The sequence below is a fragment of the Seriola aureovittata genome, chromosome 19 (genome assembly GCF_021018895.1).
Source record: "Seriola aureovittata isolate HTS-2021-v1 ecotype China chromosome 19, ASM2101889v1, whole genome shotgun sequence".
Lineage (NCBI taxonomy): Eukaryota > Metazoa > Chordata > Actinopteri > Carangiformes > Carangidae > Seriola > Seriola aureovittata.
In genome coordinates this window covers 4,628,701-4,642,941 of record NC_079382.1, presented here as the reverse complement: position 1 = coordinate 4,642,941, position 14,241 = coordinate 4,628,701, and the positions used below count along the sequence as shown (strand labels likewise).

Below are 14,241 nucleotides of genomic sequence, written 5' to 3'. Positions count from 1 at the left end.
AAGCCTGCTCAATATCAATAGAATTTAGAGTGGTAAATCTTCCACCACATGCATATGCGCTATGCTAGAAATGAAAGCTTGACAAGCACAGCAACAGTAACAGTAATGGGCAGGGGCTTAGCGAAGGATCAAGTCCGGTGTCAGTATTGTTTTCTTGTTGGTAAATTATTGATAGTTCATATATATATTGAATACTCCATTAGCACAAGTACGGAAAGTGCCACAGTAACTTTCCTACTCCACCGATAATTCGGTAACTGCAAACACCCTAAATGCTGTAATCTGCAAAATTCATACTTCATACAACAATATCAACAAAAAAACCTGACTGCACTGATGACTGCACTTCTTTTTTCTGTGGTGGACGATACTCACCCTGGCTAATAAGCGCCCCGGCTAGTCTGTTTCCCGACCTTGGGAACATCATTATAATAATAAATGGAAATGCCCCATTTACGCTATTTCCTTATCTGAATAGGACTTGAGTCTGGGGGGAAACAGATTTGCACAAATAAGGCATTTTGAAAACAGATGGGAACCCAACAAAGCAATTAAGGCAAAGCATCTGGCTAAAGGGGCTAAAGCATCTAGAGTGTATGTAAAGTAATTATTATCTAATATCAAGGAATTAAGTGTTTTGGACAGAAAACTGCATCAAAACCTAATTACATTTACCCGTAGGTTAAGAATTACTGATATTGAAGTATGAGTCAATTTCACTGTTTGTTAATTAAAGATGTTGGGGCTAAAAGTAAGGGAAAAGGGGAGAAAGAGGGAGTGCGCACATTTGCGTATGTGTAATTAACGCAGAGTAGTGCTGTAAAAATACTAAAGCAGATACCAACAGATATTTGGCCAAATCAATAAATGTTATATGTAACATTTTCTTTTCTAAAAAGAATTGGGTGAAACTAATTCACATCAAGTATCCCTCCAAATTGGCTGCTATAAAACATGAGCAATCAATAAACAGGAAGGGAATTTAAGTATCTATGGCACTTATTAGTCTTGTTTCAAGCGCCTAAGGGGGAAAAATTGGATTTGGGGGTGATGAAATTTACTCATCAGCACCATGTCAAATTGTTGTGTCTGTATTATGACCTTCAGCACAGAGAGGAAACAGTGTGAGCGAGCTGTCTATATATAGGAGGTGAACAGTGGAAGACAATTGAGATGACAATCGTAGCGACCACAGGATTTCCCCAGCAGAGACGTCTCGGGAGGGAGAAAGAGGATAGAGACAGAGGGGTGTGGGCTAGTCAGACCACATATAAAATTCACTGAAATATATAGAGGAACTTTCCAAACAACCATTTATAGTCATGCATAAACAGGTCTTCAGCACTCCAGTCTTTCAAATATGCACATAACCAGTCACAAACTCACTCTCACACACTTCCCCACAACCCACAAAAACCCTTTCATATCGGATGCCACAAAACCACTAAATCTCAGTATGAGTGTAACAGTGCTGAGGAGGAAACATGCCTGCAACTGAATGGGTAAACAGACAGCCAGGTGCTGCACAGAGGCTTCATCTACCCAGACAACACCAGGGTTTCCGACAGAAACGTTGTCAGGCCCGGTGGCTGGACTTGTACGCCAAGCCCAGTCCAGGAGGGTGGGCTTTTTTTTTTTTTGACTGATTCGTCAGCCCAACAGGATGTTAACCGATGGATGTCACTGATGAGTCTCCCAACATCCCAAAGTCACAGATGCTTAGGCTTAGAATACACTGGTGATACCGTGAACAGTAATTCAGACCCAAGCAGAAGGAATGAAGCAATATCAGATCAGTTGCATGTGAGAGACACCGGCGTGAATGACCGCCATTCAGAGAAGATGGATGAATGGTGCTGACAAACTGCCTGCCCATCCAACATTATTTAAGTCATGTATACTATAAAGACAGGGAGGTCGGAACAGTGAGTACAAGACACAGGCGCGCACACAGCAGGGTAGGTATATAGACAGGCCTAAATATAGATCAGGTCACCGTCAAATTTGCCACCACACCACGAGCCAAGGTCAATGCTCCATCAGTATCAGCAACGGTAGGCACTGAGGCAGAGGAACAAAGTGTATGACAGCAAGACAAAATGACTTCAACTTATATCATCTTCAGCAAATCCAAGCTCACTCTGTGGGCACCTCTAATTTATTTCAACTATTTCAGTTTGTCCCCATCTTTCTCTCTCTCACACTCTTTGCCTAATTTCTCACATCGCCTCTCTCATTATCTAATTAAGAAGATTGAGCAGAAACTCCACAAAATATAAGTTTGAATGCCAATGTGTCCAGACAAGTCTAACTAAGTGTACATGCTTTTCTTTAATTCAGTGGTAATTTGCTTTAAACCCAGTTACACATTTTTGAGTTCTGCACAAGGACATTCTCCCCCTGGGCAGCATTTCAAACTGAACTACTACTGCAAACAATTAGGAAATATTTAACAAGCAATAATGAGCCTATTTTCACTTCATGCAGCTCTCACCACAAAAAACAGCCACATAGTAGTATAGTGTAAATGACAGAACAGGTAGAAATCAGATTACACAAACGGCCTAAGAAAGTTGGAGATGCATTCTAGCCAGATGTTGAAAAGGTGCCACAAGCTGTTGTACAAGATATGCATGAATGAAGAGCAATAATCTATGTAAGTGAGCAAGCAGTGTGAATGAGAGTGAAAACTGTAAAAATAGAACGTCTGTCCTACTCTTAGCTCAAAAGTCTGATTCATCCATGTGTTTAAGTCAATTTACAGCTAGTTGTTAGCTAGCTAGCTAAACCATTTTTATTATAACTAAACCACAACACAAGTAATTCTACCTTTGACCAGTTTCAGGTGCAAGCAGGGATGACCGATTTGCATATACTGTATCCCTGAACAACCAAGGCGGATGTAATCAGATTTTTGGTCTAGCTAACAGCTAACACATATGTGGCTAAGAGTGTGAATGAAAGTCTTTTCATTTGCAGGTGGGTATTACACTAATACTGGACATGTGAAATGACAAGTGTAATTGAAGTTATTGTTATCATGATATCATCAGTGCTGATGTTTTCCTAATTGTGGACTCATCCACAATATGCACTTAAAACAGTTAAATAGTTAAAAACAGTAATGTCTGATTAACTTAACCTGTTTACTATAAGCTGATTGGTTTTGACATACTAGATATTTACCTGATTGAAAAGCTACATCAGTGCAACAATACCAATGAGAAGTGGGGACAAATGTGCCTGCCCACATTTTCCTGCTGCTCAGGGATTCAAAAGATCCTGCTTGTGTAACTTGTAGACTGCCGCAGCACAGCTTTAACATGCTAGGCAGCTAATTTAGCCACTGAAGTGTGCAGTCCTTATTTAGCCTGAACAAATTTGAAGGGCAAATACCTCTCAATTTTATTTGGCATGAAGTTCCCTTTACAAGTATGACAGCATGAGCTATAAGATCAAAGCCCGCACATGTCTGTGGAGATGCAGCAGAAGAGCTTTATTAGGGATGCTGCTCAGCTCTGTGCTGTCATGATGTTGCTGGCTGGACTGAATGCGCTGTCTGATCGACTCAGCCTCTCCAAGTGTGTCCCTTTAGCACACGCTAACGCAAATGCATGCAAACATACCCAAAAAAAGGACAAGTTGGTAGACCCACACACACACATGCACAATACACGATTCCTCTGGTACATGCCCTACACAGACACGCACCAACCTCAGCCTTCTCTGTCACTAGGCAAAGCTGGAATACAGCAGTCTGGGAGGGAGAAGGGGGGGCAGAGACAGGAAGGGGAGGGAGAGGATAGGAGGAGAGAGCAAACAGAGGAAATAAAAGAAGGGAAGAGACAGAATAGAGTTAGAGGAAAAGAGAGAGATGATATGAGATAAAGAGAGCTAAATAAACTACAAGAGATATGCAGCATAACAAAGTGCATGAGGAGACAGCATATCGACAGAGTGACCTAAACAATGAGAGCTAGAGAGATGGCAGGAGCTGACAGACAGACAGACAGACAGGGAGAGTGAATGGGGCGGGTGGCAATGGTGGACAAAGAGGCAGGCCTCATCTAAACAGCTGCTGTTCTCCCGAACATTGCACCTCAGCTCCAAATTCCACAGGCAGCTCGGCTATGAGGGGCTGCAGCCTGAGTCAGCGCTTTTTGCACACACAGCTGAGCCCTCCGCTCAAAGCAGCCAGGGGATGCACTGGCTACAGCACATGCAAAGGGACATAAAGCAGTCGCAACCATGAGTTTGGAGATCTGCCTCGATTTTTCAGGCTTCTGCACCTAAACCATAAGCTGTAGTTGAAATTTTCTGTTGCAAATTGAATGCAGTTATGCATTGTTTTTAAGCATAAGCCATGTGCATTAGAACACAGTTATGCCAGATTTAGATTTCAGCATTTTAGAAGGTAGTGAAATTGATGTAATAAAGATGATGCAGCATTATGACGCAAAATCAAACAAGGCAGGCAGGCAGGCAGAGTTGTTGCGGTGAGCAAAGAACAACATACCTATCAATAAAACATAACAGAAGCACCGAACGTGGATAACTGGTTGCAATCACCATCTAAAATTAATGCTAACTGGTCCTGTGCTAATGCTAAAGGGAGGTTACATTCAGACACCAGAAAACAACAGGAACAACAGAAAATAGATGAAATGTATGAACAGATTCCCAATGGCAACCACAATAACCCTAAGTCCAAGCGCATACCTCTGCCAAGGCCAAACAATCTGCACCTAATTGTACAAAGACATAGATCTCAACACTATAAATATGTCCGATTTTTAACATCAAAACATAATTTCTTCAGAAATTAATGAAAATGTTGAAAAATGCCCTATTTTGTGATGCTAGGGAAACTGATTTTAAAAAATCCTGTATCCAGCCCTTTAACGGGATCGGCACCAAAATGTAATGGGCTCTTCCCTGGTCCATTGCCCCATCCCTCCACAAAGTTTGGTGCAAATCTGTTCAGTACTTTTTGCGTAATCCTGCTGAAAAAGAAATAAACGAACCTTGGTGGAGGTAATAAAACAGCGGCCAGAGAGGATCTCATGCTGCAGTTTTCTTCCATAATATTTATGAACTTGTGCCCTGACGAGGCTCCTGAGGGCTTGGGTTTTAAGAGCAGCTAATAGGTTTTATCCTGGGGTTGGAGACAGTGGAGGGTCGGCAGCAGACACTGATAGATTTATAAAATAAACAACAGGCTGAATTAACATTGTGTTTTGAATTTAAATTATATGCTTCTTCTAGAAATCCAACTTACCCTGTCCTCTTTGAAGGTTTGGTATAACAAAAATAATCAATTCATTTAGTAATACTACACAAATAATATAATGGTGTGTATACACACAGTTTGAATGGCATCTAGCAGAAACTGTATGGAAGCCAAATTGCGTCTATGGCTACTGCCCACATAATCTTAGACTTTCCTAATCCCTAGATTTAACAGTCGTTAAACTTTGAAGGATCCACGTTTTATTAAGCTTCTTTCCCAATCAAAAGTGTACCACAATACACACAATTTGAAATTCACTACTGGTGAATATGTGCCATACTGGACATGCAGTATAACAATAACAGAATAAGTAGTTTGACATTGATTTTAAGCAGCAGAAAATATTATCATTTAGAGGCTTTGCACTAAAATCATAAAGATCAACAAGATACATTTTCAGGAATATTCCTTTTATCTGCTCTTGTAATTTCTGTTTGGATTCCATACAGTTTTATGAATGAAGAAAGGGGGGGATGTCCGCACTATGCATTTTTCTGCTCGTGTTTTGAATTGGCTTTTGGTAACATCTTGTTTTGAAAGACCAGTGTAGATGCGCTCCCCTTCACTGACACATACTCACCCAGTTCACTGAATATGGGAAGAGAAAAACTATGCGAGCAAGCCCCTTCGCCAGTTGGCTGTGGGACCGTTTCAGCTGAACGGGTGGAGGGCTAGAAAAACCCTTTGACAGCATAAAAAAATCTTGTGAGAAAACAATGTTGCTCTGTCTGTGGCGTTTATGTGTGTGTGTGTGTGTGTGTGTGTGTGTGTGTGTGTGTGTGTGTGTGTGTGTGTGTGTGTGTGTGTGTGTCTGTCACTGGTGTAGACTTAGCTGACAGACAGAAGAGGAAGACTTGCCAATTGCTCCTCAGAGCTGAAGAGTCATTACAAGGAGAGCAGACCAACATTTTTCCTTCAGCATGAGCGGAATAACACACTTACAAATGACTGAAACTGCACTAACGACTCTTGTAATTTCCCAGAAATCAAACTCATTGAGAGAGATGGTTGAGGTTGTAGTTATATTTTGTACACCATCATCTGTATCTATACGAGTCATTCCTAACGAGGCAGAAATGACATAACTTGTGCTTATGCAAGTACATGGCGTGTGCTTCATGCTAAAACAGATCCATCCAACAGAGATGGACTTATTTTGAAAAGCTGCAGTGGGAAAAGAAATATTATAATGAGCTAAACGCAGCCAACTGAGCAGCTTCACTTTCATTTGATCTGTAAACACTGTCTGAAGTGATGGACAGACAGCTCAGCAGAGAGGTCAGCCAAACCCAACCAAACAACAATGCAGGGGGAAAATTATGCAGAAAAAGAAAAGAAGAAAGGAAACGAGATGGGAGGATAACAAGAAGTGAAGGTAAAGAAAAGAGAGAAAAGGGAAGGGGGGAGTAGAGGCCATTTGCAGTCAGATCCCGAGGGTCCTGGGAGGCTGGCTAATGACCTGCGCTGCAGTTTCTCCTCTGGGAGACGGAGAAAGGAAGCCAACCCTTCCCCTGCCACTTTCTGATGACACATCACAATTAGCAGCAGGCATTTCTCTGCCCACAAAAGCTCCCAGACAGATTGACTAAGTGTTTTTAAAGGCCACCTGTGAATAATCTAATGCTTAAAATGCTATGCACAGTTTCATGTGTGTTACCCTAGCACAGGTCCAGGTAATCCTCAACATAGGCTCCAGCTATGCCTTCATAGCTAGCTGTAGCTGTAGAACTGGATCCATACCTCACTGGCCTAGATCTTAAATGTCATGAAAAAAACAGTCAATTTCTTGTCAATTATGCTATACCTAATATAGGCGACTAATCATCTCAGACAGTCAACTGCTGTTATCTAACAGCTGTTTGATGTTTTAAAGGCAGGCTCCACCAAGGTCAGTGTATTCATCATAGGCAGTACTGCTCAGCCTGTGGAAATTGTTGTTTAATGTCTTCTGTGGCCATGTAGGGCACTTTCCAGTCTGAGAAAATAACCCTGATGATGTCATTAGGGTTATCTGGACTGGAGCTTGGAGGCTGAATCTTTTAACAGAAAACTGGCATTATAAACCGAGATGTGGAATTTGAAAGCTGGTCAGGGAGAGCCTCATGAAAGACACTAATGATTTGATTTGCATTAGGGGAATTGTAGGATCCAGTGATATGGGGGCTTGACCTATAGCAGGGCCTGTAAAGATATACTGGACTCTGCAGAACAGGTTTCAACCATTCTGTGTTTAATCTGCTTCTCACAAGTGTCCCAACTTTATGGAAGTAGAACACTAAACTGCGTCATGAAGTCTACTATTCAAACAGTGTGTTTTATGAAATCATGGACAACTGTATTATGTTTGAAACACATGCTGCTCATAACTATTGGCACCAGTCTCACAAATCTTTGCTAACGTTAGAGCAATTAAATCAGGTTCTTTAAACGTCTATGTAAATAAATGATCTACCTTAATTTTCTTCTTCTGGCAGGTTTGTTTGGCATGCTGCAGGGTTAATTTAGGCTAAGAGTAAATGAAATGTGGAGTGCAAAAAGAGCATAATAAAATGTAAGTGGCTGCTGGACTGCTCCCTTTGGGATACTAAACTCGGGTGTGAAGCAGCGGACACCAGGAGAGGAGAGCATCTACATGGGCCCCTCTGCTATGTCTGATTGTTTGTGAGTGCACTCAGGACAATAGAAAAAGCTTGTGTGTGTGTGTGTGTGTGTGTGTGTGTGTGTGTGTGTGTGTGTGTGTGTGTGTGTGTGTGTGTGTGTGTGTGTGCGTGCGCGTGCGTGCGTGCGTGCGTGCGTGCGTGCGTGTGCGTGCGCGTGCGTGTGCGTGTGTGTGTGTGTGTGTGACAGATCTGCTGTTGTGAGCTTGTGTACAGGGAATCCACCAGCAAGGAAATAAACATGCTGGTGACCTTGAGTCTTCTCAACAACACCAAAATGTTATGAACGAGTGAGCCGCAGAGTAGACAATGACACAATGCGATACAGCTGTCCCACTTCCTTGTATGACATCATGAACCCATTGGGCCTGGACTAGCTCACTGAGAGTCCTTGTGGTTCCTTCCTGTTCTCTATGCCCACCGTAACCACCAGACAGCCAGCCAGGAAACGCTAGAGCAACTAGAGGGGTAACAAGGATGTCCGGAGAGATTCCAGGCCACACAGGATTTTAGGGTCTGATACTAACAATGATATTAATGATACAGCTTACTTATCCAAACTACCTGTGATACCAACAATATTTTCCCAGCAATGAGATTTGAGATTTTCCCTTTCAAAATTTGACGACTAGCATTTATCTTAACATCACAGTCCTGTTATTATCAGCAGCTCTTTTGGTGACTTCAGTTTCTTCATGGATTTATTATAATCCAAAAGCACCCAGTCCTGATCAGGACCAAAACACAGCTTCACAATCAACTCTCCACTCTCTTTTATTATCCACCATAGGCTGTCAAAAATAAAAGCACTAGAGAACATTTCCTGCCTGATCTCTCTCTACCTGAACAAGGCACACTGTACAGCATTACTGATGTTGCTGCAGTTCTCCTTACTGCTACAACACAATTGGCAAGGTAGCTAGCAATCCATTAGCTTAAACCAGTCTACACACATGTTTATTACTGCAGTGGTGCTGTGGACAAAGTATATGAGGCCAGAGGTTTGAAGAGATAGCCTTGCATACAGGGCTGCTTGTTTTTGATGGGGTGGATTGGCCTCTGAGCAGAATTTAAGACCACGTGACCCAAAAATTCTCAAACAAAACTCAAATTCTTATAAGTGTAATGACAGTTTTTCTGGTCTGTTCAATAATGGTAATAACAGGGAGGGACTCCAGTCTGTGCAGTGAGAGATAGCCTCGTTGGGCAAAACCACAATAATAAGTGTGTGTGCTAGTATGTGTGTCTGTGTGATTGTGTGTGCGCCTCCACTGTGAGTAGTGTGTGAGGCATGCTGCCAATGAAAGCCTTGCAGGGTGGAGCACACATCAGCTGCAGCTGAACAGCTGGCCACTGCGGGCTAACACTGAGTCTGGATTGAGACAAAGTCAGGCTGCCTCCCCCATGTTTGCCAAGTGTGGGCTGGCATGGCTGCCCGTTTTCATTCAGCTGCCCCGCAATCCATTTCCCAAAACAGGGAGGGAGATTAGGACAAAAAAATCAGGAAGTGATGAGAAAACAGGATGTCTATGAGAAATGAGTGTGTTGTATCAGAAGAAACTGAAAACACTAAAACATTAAATGACAAATAAGTACGATTTTGGCATAGGTTGGCAGGCCTCCCAGGCCAGGTTGTAAGAGAATAAATACCAAAGCAGGCCTGAGTTAGTGATAATGGTAGACATGGTAAGTGTTGTGGTATATGTGAGGAGTCAGGATACAGCGTACTTTCCCGTGTTCATTTCCCCCGTGTCTGCAGGTCATGTAGGGGTCTCTATTTCAGCTGAAATGAGGTCACCAAACAAGAAGAAAAGCAGACCCAATACAAATGTTTGTCTTCTTCTCTGGCTCATATACGTTCTCGTTTCTCGAACATCGCTGCACCTTTGTCACAGCTGTGCTGCTGTATCAAAAAGGTGCACAGACCCAGTGACTGAAGTACGATGATGTGTCTTTTTTTCTCGGATCATACTGGCGTTGCAGAGGTATCCTCTGATCCTCTGAGTGGCTGACAAAGGCAGATCACTCTCAAGTCGGAGAGCTCTTAGGTTTCATGAGGCCCATCTTGAACCATTTTTCTGTATGTAGGATTAAACTGTGTTTTGAGTATGTGTTAACGCAATCTGTCTGATCCAATCTGTTTCTTATAGGATACAGTTGGTCATGTGCACTCCCTGGCTCTGGTGGTAAGTATAAATACAGGGCCATATTGGCAGTATATCACTTCTTCAGCTAATATTTAGCTTGTAATTGTCCAACTACTACAAAGGGTACTGCATGTGTAACAGGTGTGCTTCTTTTCATTTGACCCTCTGGCTGGGTACGCTGCCAAGAAAAAGAAAACATGGGAGTGGTGACACTCCAAAAAAAGAGGACAAGACAAGACTTGACTTCTATTATACCATATTTTGGTTGGTGGCTGCACCACAAAAGTGTTGTCTACTATCTTGTGGACGAGCGTTATCACAATGCTAAAACCACGCCAAAGCAAGTCATTTCATCCCTTCGCATAAGATGGGAATCTACTCTGCAGTGTTGTCTGCTACCACATCCAGCAGTCTGTGATTCAGTGTTTGTTTGTGACTACTGATGAAGCACGTAAAATGCCTTATCCCAAAACACTCGTCTGTGGCACATCATCACGATGTGAATCACTCAATAAGTCGACCTTCAATTCAACCCACTTAGCCCTGATGCAAGACGCTTGGGGAGTCTTATGCTGGTTGCCCATTTGGTCCTGTATCACCCAATGAATGGAATACTCAAATTGAATTTTAAAAGCCTTTTTATTTTTAAATCTTTTTGAAGAAGATACCAACTGACATAAGCAAAGGCTCTCTAAGGACTCTTATATGAGGGCTACCTGATAGAAGATAGTTAATTTTGTTTTCATAACTTCACTTTTATTGACTTCTGGATACAAACTCTGCAACTCAGTTAAATTAATAGATATCAATAGTAGAAGCTGGAGGATTCTCACACAATTCCCTCTGGAGTACAAAACCATAAAGCAGCAACATGGGACCTCGACAAAACTATGATAACTTGGACGCATCCGCATGTTGTGTCTGGTCAACCTAGGTCTGATAGTTTCTAGTGTCAACACAGGAAAATGTCAGGATGAAGTCACCACTTGGCACCCAAGCACAGGGCACCTCTCCTTTAAGGCCAGGGCACACAGGCATTGTTGCAGGGCCAGCTGCACGGGCAGGTTTTCTGCAGCAGATCAGCCTTGGACTGGCAACTGGGGTAAAAATAGAGTGCTCTAAAGGAAACAATACATGTGTAATGAATAAACACAGTTGGGAAAGACTTTGGACAGAGAGGAAAGTCCCTCTTTATCCCCACACAAAAATCACCAAATCCAGCCACTTTCAGTAGTTTACCAGCCAGTACAGCTCCATTTTTAGTACAGGATTGGTTGTCCAGATGGTGACTGTTGGAGTTGACCAACTTAGCAGCCACAGCCAGAATCTACCACCATTTGAATGATTTAACTGCCATCCTGTCTGTCTTTGACACTGCCACTGTATAATGAGCCAAACTGCGGCCTGTTTAACACTGTAGATGTTTCTGCGAAAAAAGAAAGAAAAAAAAGCAAGCAAATATGCAAAACTGCACTTTCTTTCCATACTCTTTTTTTTCATACTGCCTGCTGTATTATTAATTTGTCTTGATCCAGGGCAATGATTTGCTCCTGCTCTGCCTCAAAGTGCTGTTTCTTTCAGGGCTTTAAAGGACAACTGGGTCAGCCAGGCATGCTCCGGCAGCTAGCTGGGCCTCTGCGCCAGATAAAAAAGGTGAGTTGTTCACATTCCTGCTTCATGCACAAACCAAACCCCCGATGTCACACACACACACGCACACACAATCCTTTTGCACAAATGATTGAGTTGTTTGTGTGTGTGTGTGTGTGTGGTCCTCCTGTCTCCTGTGTGTTGTTTTTTCTAACCTTGCTTTAAGCAGGGGAGTGGAAAAGTTACAAAACTCTAAACCCAAACTCCGCTCCTCATTATAAACTAATCAAACTCTGGGTGAAAACATTTGCACAACTGATCTGTGTGCAGCAGATGGTAACAAAACACCACCGTTTTACTTTACAACATGATCTATCTGATATATGCAGCCACACAGGTTATCAACAAGCTTTCACCTATACATCCACAAAAAAGGAAAAGAAACTGACATGCAAAGTAGCTGTGAAAACTACGCTGAACTGAAGTGTGTTGGTGCAATGACAGAAAGGCATCTACTTTATGTAAGAATGCATTTTCATAAGAATAAACAGTGGCCCGGAGGTTAGGACATCTTTATGAGATCTTTCCTGGATACATGTCAAAACTTTAAGTGGGTCTGCTTAAGATCTTCCTCGCTATAGTTTGTCTCTGCATATTTGGTTTCTCCTTCTTATTGTCAACTTGGTGCCACCTTTTTTTTTTTCTTTCTTTTTTTTTTTTTTTTTTTACAACTTATCTGTTTTTGACATGTCTTCTTTTGTTGTTCTTGTAAGCCCAGCATGGTGCCATGTAACATGCTTTTCCAAAACACATAAAACATTTAATTACACAGGAATAAAGTGGCCTTGCTTTTAGTTTTAGGGAGGGTTTGAGTGAGAAGAGAGCAGGCCAACAGAGCCCCACTACTACTATAAAAGGAATGTGATGGGGAAGGGAGGGCCACTGCACCACCAACATTATTAGCCTATCATCTTACCAAAAACGACAGGGAGGCTGAATGCACAGGCCAAACAAGAGGAAATAAAAAAATAAGCTTGCTTACCCCAGTCCAAAAACTCCAGGATGTTTTTCTCTCTCCTGAGCGGGGAGTTATTGCACTCATCGTAGAGGCAAACCAGGATATCCAGCAGCGTTTCCACACTCAGGCACTGGCCATTGGACTGAGCTGGCCCGTCCAGGATAAGCTTCTCCAGCTTCTTCAAACGCACCTCTCCCGACATTATTCCGGCTTGTTGGTTTTTGAAGTAATGATGATGGAGGAGGTGAGAGGGGGGTTAGCAAACACCTCCTCGGCCTGTTAGTTAGCGCAGAGGGGCCTGTAAAGAAGTTTTCTCACCTTGAATATGTCTCGAAAATATTAAAACTTTGAATAGAGGGCAAGCCGGAGCTAATTCCACGTTAAAACCGACCTATTCATGATCGCCCTCTCGAGATCCAGTATCTAGGAGGTGGATAAGACGTGTAGCACTTCCCCATTTTATAATACCTATCCCCAGAGGGTGCATAAGAAAAGAAGTAGTCACAATTACAGACCCTGGCTGCCCCGGGCCGGCAGATTTTGATGAAATCCCCAACGTTTGATGGAACTTTCTGGTGTCCTCTGTGTGGAAAATGGAAAATAACCGAGTCGATGCGGTTCAACAGATCCCCCTGAGTTGTTGTGGCAGATCTATGGGATTCTCCATTCTTGCAGCAACCCAAAAATGCAAGGCAGATCTGCAATGCTACAAAGCCCCAGCGCCCCTCCTCTGCTCCAGGAATGGAAGGGCGACACAGGCTTAGTTAGCAGCCTGCTAGGTTAGCTATTTAGCTAGCCAGAGCGCTAACGTTAACGCTACTTTTCTCCGTTCCTAAATGCCATAATTGCCCCCCTTTTCCCAGGAGATCATATATAATATGCACAGTGTTAACACAGCTTAACCGAATTCGGCCCCTTTCGACGATATGGTTATTTTTTCATCCAAATGGAAAATATCCCCTTGTTTTCACAACTCAGAGCTGGCAGATATGTTCTTTAAATCCCATTCTTCGCCCAGAAACCAAATGTCTCTTTAGTTTCTTCACAGTTCAAAACGACGGTTAGTTCGAGAGTTCCAACAGCCCGTAAGTTAGCCGTTAAAAATTCGGGTCCTTGTTGAAGGTTACAGAGGAGCTCGCTTCATGTCAAAAGGAAAGCTGTAGTCTAGTCTTGCTTAGTCCAAATACGGGACACAGCCTAAATTCCCCCTGTCCTTTCCTTTGCGTTGCCTGCCTCCGCCGCCGGTCGGTCGCTTCTTGCCGTGTCTGCACAGTCAAGCTACCAGCAGCTTGCTGCCAGAAACTTTAGACAGGAAAGACAAGCAAGTAGACAGCTCTATCCGTAACGTAGCGCTGGATTGTGGGAAGTAGGGCTCGGTCGTAAAATATGAATGAGTTAGAAATGGACGCTTAGCTCGCGACGCCGCTTGTATACATTCAAAAAAAACAAGTTACGAACCTTCATCATATCCTTTACCTCCTTTTCACCCAACGAAAATGTCTTAGCTGCAACACGATACGTTTCGACGACGCATCGCGT

General features: G+C 42.8%; 1 protein-coding gene across 7 annotated transcripts in view; it reads right to left on the bottom strand.

Moving 5' to 3' along the window:
• Window positions 1–13,936, bottom strand: part of cdc42bpab (CDC42 binding protein kinase alpha (DMPK-like) b) — a 77,459-nt gene extending 63,523 nt beyond the window's left edge. For 3 of the 7 annotated variants that reach the window (XM_056404906.1, XM_056404908.1, XM_056404909.1), the window contains exon 1: window positions 12,727–13,936. In XM_056404906.1, coding sequence (XP_056260881.1) covers window positions 12,727–12,904 — 178 coding nt within the window. In that variant the 5' untranslated portion in view covers window positions 12,905–13,936. The remainder of the gene's footprint in view (window positions 1–12,726) is intronic. The other 4 variants (XM_056404910.1, XM_056404912.1, XM_056404911.1 and 1 more) reach the window with 2 other exon arrangements.
• Between the last annotated feature and the right edge of the window lie 305 nt (window positions 13,937–14,241).